The sequence below is a fragment of the Puntigrus tetrazona genome, chromosome 13, assembly GCF_018831695.1.
Source record: "Puntigrus tetrazona isolate hp1 chromosome 13, ASM1883169v1, whole genome shotgun sequence".
Taxonomy (NCBI): Eukaryota; Metazoa; Chordata; class Actinopteri; order Cypriniformes; family Cyprinidae; genus Puntigrus; species Puntigrus tetrazona.
This window is the reverse complement of record NC_056711.1, coordinates 10073373-10079372: the sequence shown is the minus strand read 5'-3', so window position 1 is coordinate 10079372 and position 6000 is coordinate 10073373. Positions and strand designations below refer to the sequence as shown.

At 37.5% G+C, this 6000-nt stretch overlaps 1 protein-coding gene across 2 annotated transcripts in view; it reads left to right on the top strand.

The window, feature by feature from the left end:
* The first annotated feature begins 204 nt into the window (after positions 1 to 204).
* LOC122356762 (serine/threonine-protein kinase VRK2-like) overlaps positions 205 to 6000 on the top strand; it is a 12244-nt gene continuing 6448 nt past the window's right edge. For both annotated transcript variants that reach the window (XM_043255817.1, XM_043255818.1), the window contains exons 1-7: positions 205 to 582; positions 939 to 994; positions 1068 to 1137; positions 1662 to 1749; positions 1955 to 2063; positions 2337 to 2429; positions 2720 to 2852. In XM_043255817.1, the coding sequence (XP_043111752.1) occupies positions 456 to 582; positions 939 to 994; positions 1068 to 1137; positions 1662 to 1749; positions 1955 to 2063; positions 2337 to 2429; positions 2720 to 2852 (676 nt within the window). In that variant the 5' untranslated portion in view covers positions 205 to 455. The remainder of the gene's footprint in view (positions 583 to 938; positions 995 to 1067; positions 1138 to 1661; positions 1750 to 1954; positions 2064 to 2336; positions 2430 to 2719; positions 2853 to 6000) is intronic.

The window sequence follows — 6000 nt, the reverse complement described above, 5'->3', positions numbered from 1 at the left end:
TCCAAAAGAACCGACTGGTAAAAACGAGTGGACTTCTTGTCTCTGTTTTGAACGACATCGGTTCTGTCCTGTGATAAAACATATGCCAAATCTGTTGCCCCGCCTTCCAACCTTTTTTATTGGCGGTTGAACATAAAAGTCGCAAGCATTCCTGTTTTTGATTGGTTGTTAAAGATTTGGAACAGATTTTGCGGGAGTGTCTCTTTCAGGAAGTAGCGCTAGCAGGCTGTAGCAGTGAATCCGGAACTGTGTAGAAGAGTTGAAACTGTGATTATGATGAGTAAAATAAATCAGTTTCTTTATAATACCACGTCTCTTATAGATTGTTGACATGTTTTTATAAGAACGCGTTGTTGTTATCACTAATTTGTTTGTGAAACAGCACTTAGATAAGGCTATTAGCCAGGAACCCTCGTCAGCCATTAGTTTCACTTTGTGCATGACATTTTAACATCATGCCACCAAAGAAATACACATTGCCCCGTCCACTTCCAGAAGGATACGTTTTAACAGATTCAGAAAAGAAGAGTTGGCGCATCGGTAAAATCATTGGAAAAGGTGGTTTTGGACTGATTTACTTGGGTAAAGACTTTATATTCTGCATAAATATGTATTGGCAAAATCCATTATATTTCAAGTTTCTTAGGTGACATTAGACATGGTGGTAGAGTAACTTACGGCAATTCAAAGACCTGAAAATGTATATATAGCAAGCCAGCCTTGAATTTGAAAATTATTATTTTTTTCTACTGTAAATGTATTGTTTACTATTTTATTCAACATGTTAACACTTCAAGTGTGCATGTTTAACAATTAAACACTTTGATTCACAAAAGATAATGACTCTAGACAGAGGATTCGATAGTTCTCCAAGTGTAAAGATGTTCACTTTTTTTATTTGTTCACATATATATTTTTATTATTATGTGTTATCACAGCCTCTCGTGATGTGAATGTCCCTGTTCGTGATGACGCTGATTTTGTGATCAAAGTGGTAAGAAATAAACAATTTCAAGAAATTACTGTGAAAATACTGTGTTTTTAACTCTGTTCTGTTAATTTTTTAGGAATATCATGAAAATGGACCTCTATTCTCAGAATTGAAATTTTACCAACGAGCAGCTAAGCCCGATACTAGTAAGTTCCGTTTTAAACGTAAATACTGTCCAAATTTAGTTAAGACAATAATAATAAAAAAAAAAACTTAAACACTGATTTTATTCTTTCAAAAGGAGATAGAAACAGATGCAGTCTTTAGAGTAGTGTTGAATGAAAATGCTGAAGACCCCTCATCTTCATCTGAGAGTTCTCAAACATGGAGTGCATGTCACTGATGAAGTGGCTATAGATGTAAATTAGCCTGGCTAGGCGAATTAATAAACCAAAGCAAACATGCACCTCTGTGGTCGTTAGTGCAATCCCAGCTTGTTTGAGCTCTAATTCAGAGAGAGTGACCAAATTGCTGATAATGATGCTGGTTCCTCCAAAGGGCCCCTGACCACCTGTCAATCTGGTGCACAGCCAGTCAAGACAGATCCTCCTTCCAGCTAGGCTGGAGGAAGTGCTTCTTTATCAGTGTGTGAGAGATGTGTATATCTATCGCATTATGTGTTTATAAATCGTGTGCAAATGGCTAAAACATTTTATCTCTGAAATCACAGTGAACAAATGGAAGAAGTCCAAACAGCTGGAGTTTTTGGGGATTCCAACTTACTGGGGGTCCGGACTGACTGAAAGTAATGGAACAAGGTATTGTACTTTAGTTTGACTTATATCTTTGTTTTCCTATTCTGTCTGAATTTTGATGGGACAAATATACACTGTCATACGGCCTAGCCTTATATTTGACATAAAAAATGCAAACATGCATCATTTTGTTTTTAATAATCTTGTTTTTTAGTATTAATTATTGTGTATTTAAGTATATTTTTATTTTGGTTTTCGGGTTGTGTAGGTACAGGTTTATGGTGATGGACCGGCTGGGCACAGACCTGCAGAAAGTGTTTATGGACAATAGTGGACATTTGAAGAAGCCCACTGTGCTAAAGTTGGGTGTTCTCATGGTGAGACATCGCTGAATGTTCAGAACTGCTTCTCAGTGTTATCGTCTGTATGCTCTTATTTTTAATGTTGGTATTTAGCTGTAATTTCAGTTTTAGCAACTTTAGTAGTTCAGCTTAAACTAAAACTTATTTTGAGTAAGCTTTAGTTAGATTTTGCGTGGATTCCAGCTACCTTGCATCCAGCTCGTCTGTCAGTAGTCATTACTGTAGGTCATTATGAGGTTTCTAAATTATTCATGTTAACCTTCCCCTCTGTCACTTTGACCTCAACAGCTGGATGTGCTGGAATATATTCATGACAATGAGTACGTCCATGCTGACATTAAGGCTGCCAATCTATTACTGGGACACAAAGATCCAAGCAAGGTGAGTCTGCATACACATCAACACAAATCTTGAACGATTTGTTATCTTTTTGCCTATAAATTGCTTATTCAAACGAATGTGTTTTCTATTACTTTAATTGATCGTCTACGGTGAGCCAGCAGTGATGACATTTGGTTACTCTCGACTATAATCAACATCTCAGTCTGCTGTCACAAGCTAAATACTGACCCCATTTCTCTGCGCTTTGCAACATACCATATACAGTAGGAGGGATTCAGTTTGAAAGAAAATATCTTTGGGTTGATTTATGCTGACTTTATCTCCTGCAGGTGTACTTGGCTGACTATGGTCTCTCGTACAGATTCTGTCCTAATGGTGAGCATAAAGAGTACAAAGAGAACCCAAAGAAAGGACACAATGGCACTATTGAGTATACAAGCATTGACGCTCACAAAGGAGTAGGTAATGTGAAATGTGTCATTTATTTTATCTCTTGAAACCACTCTGAGGTATTACATGGAAAGAAACATATGTTATTATTGACAAATGCCCTGCATTTCCCAGTTAAAGTCAACCTGAATTGCCATTTGCAACCCATTTTAGCATTTGCAAGTTAAACAGGATTTTCAACGAGAGGAGAGAAGTAAGATCGGGACGTATTTATCCATCTGGAATTGTAATAGGGAAAACGAAAGTGGTTTTGTATATTTGATTAAGAATTACATAGTTAGCCGTTCTTTGGAAAAGCAATGTATTAGCCACAATTAGACAAGGAACATGCATTAAGGAAGTAAATGGTGTTAGTTTTAATCTCTTTAAAGGAAGAGGTTCACCAAAAGTATGAATTTACTATCCATTTCACTCACCTTATAATGGGGTCTTGTTTATATTGGTGGGACTTGTCAGTATCATGTCCTCAACTCTGGGTCACGCTATTGGAAACACATTAACTTGTAAATTGTGTACAGTCCTTTTATTGGATATTGATTGTTCTATCCATGCTTACTTGGGCAGACTTAATTCAAGAAATCCCTAATTAGTCAAAGTCATAACCTGCATCTTGTATGCATTTACTATTAATTAAAGCTTTGAGCTTTTGTTGAACTGGGACTCAAAGCCAATATATCTGAATGCATTGGCCAGAAGATATTACAGGAGTTCAATACTGAATACACAGTGGTAAAGCTTGCTAATAGCCATGTTTCTCTTGCTGTTCATTTTGAAAGTGCTTGAAAAAAAGACAAGATGCCCAGTCAGCAGAAAAATATATTTAAAGTTTAATATTTGACAGTGGCTAAACCAACCAACCCCCACTTATTATTTTTTTAAATAAATAATAATATTTGTCTTTATATTTTTGGAAGCACATCCCTATTATGACCTATTATTCCATATTATGCCCCTTTATACAACATGTAATATTTACAGTGGAAGCAGAAACTTGTTTTTGTTTATGTGTCTTTAAACTCAAATGAGCTGCTGTTCCTCTCAGAAACTCTGCTAAAAGTTTTTGCTTTTAATTATCATATCTATCGCACTGAAATCATGCATTTTAAAACCATATTAGTTTAAGATTCTAATATACATTTTTTGAGCGTGCGTGGAAAGCGGCTGTCACATGAAATCTGATGCACTTTTCTTTTCACAAGCTTGCAGAGAAAGGCTTACCAAAAAAAAAAAATTACTGGATTAATCTTTTTCACATTTCCTGGGTTGGCAGATGCACTAGGTACCTTAATACATGTCATCTTTAAGGAGATTATCATGTTTGTGGGTCCATGGTATCAAGTTATAAAATCACTGGCATGACAAAAAAGTTATTTCCATTTTTTTTTTTTTTTAATAGTAAGGTGTGTTGTTATAAAGTTGGTTTGATATGTGGAGGATATGTGGGAATGCCTTTGTGTAAAAAAAAAAAAAAAGTGCATGACTCGTAGCTCATAGAGCGAACTCGGTACAACACATTGTTTGATACATCAGAAAGTAAATCAAGTTCAGGTTCAGACCAAGGTCTGGCTGCTTTCAGACAAGACCATGTTCTTACCTGATATAATTTGTTAACTTTTCATGTACAGGATTCTACATATGGTCCTGATTCTGTTTCCCTGCTCTTTAAATGTATGGCCAGTTGTACTGTGTAAATCACACTGCATATGGCAAGTGATAAAACACTTGAGAGTTTATAAAAACACCTACCCAATGATGCCCCGACTCGGGAGTTCAGTGTCCTGATCCACTCCTAAAGTTAAACTCAAAGCAGCGAGACTGTAAATTTGACAACCGCTTTTTGTGCCACCATCAAACAATCTGTGGCGAGCCGACGTCACCACGCTAGCCTTCTTGACGTAGGCTGTCGGCAACTGTTGTGTAGGTCATTAGCATCGTCTGCCCTGAAGATGAATGCAGATTGCAGAGTGTTTCTTTTCTTTTGGCCCCTGGCACCCTGTGTAGATGTTGATTTGTTACCATGGTGAGGAGTGCAGAGACGGGCACTTTGTGTCCCGCTGAACCCCGTGCTAAAGGCCTAATTATCACCTGTAGGGTTGAAGTGAGCCGGCTGAAATTCAGAAGGAGAGGTTCAAGAGTTTGACATGGCGCTTTGGATAATCACAATAACAATAGGCGTAATTATGAACAACAGCTTCTATCTGATGGAAGGTGTTGTGCTCAGCCTGGAATACATCATTCTTGTGGATCTGCCTTTTTTATAAGTGAATCGGTGTCAGGACTAGGCCAGGCAGCCCACCCCTTTGGTTCCCTATTACAGAGGCGGACAAAATGTTTACAGAGCATGTCTTATCTTGTGCACTTTGGTCTTTAGTCATAGTGTGCTTTTTTACATGCCACTTAAGAGGCATTTTTTTCAAGGTCACCTCTGAGGATGTTAAAATCTTTTCTATTAAATTGTGTGTTTGCTAAATTAGTTTGGTCAAGGTTGAAGAAAAATAAAGAAAACCTATATACGTGGCCTAATGGTGTTGCTGGCTAGCGGGCAGGGAGGCTGACTCTGTAATGGGCATGGCAGGATCAATGATGGTCATGGATTTAGGCAGAGATTTTCCCTTTTGATGAATGCAGTCAATAGGTAATTTCTCAGGAGAAGGACTGCAGTTACTGTATTGAGTTAATACATTCTCTAGGCACGAACAAATGATGTGCCTTAATTTACCCTTATTGATGAAGTTGGAGCTTTTCATGAAGGGACATGCTTAACGGGAGGTTAAACCTTGTATATGAGCAGAACTGACAAAACTGTTCCATTCGGATTTAAATTTAGGTAAACGTAATTCATTGAGGGTCCTTGGCTTAAAGTCAACATGAAATTGGTCCGTCTGACCCAAAATGTATTTTAGTTTAATAGCTGGGACTCAGAATGAATATTTCATATCTAAATGTTGCTGCTGTCTGTCTGGTTGGTGTAAGACTAATCAGTCAGTTTAAGTGAGGCCATTTCACACTCTGTGCTCACAAGCAAATGCTTTTGCTGTAACATTAGAGTGGTGTTGTTAAATCTGAACTGTGATAGATTTAAACCTCTTTTATTGAGTTGTTCGCACTGGCTAAATGAGTCTTACCAGCTGATTCATTCTGGGGGAATCAGAAACGTTAC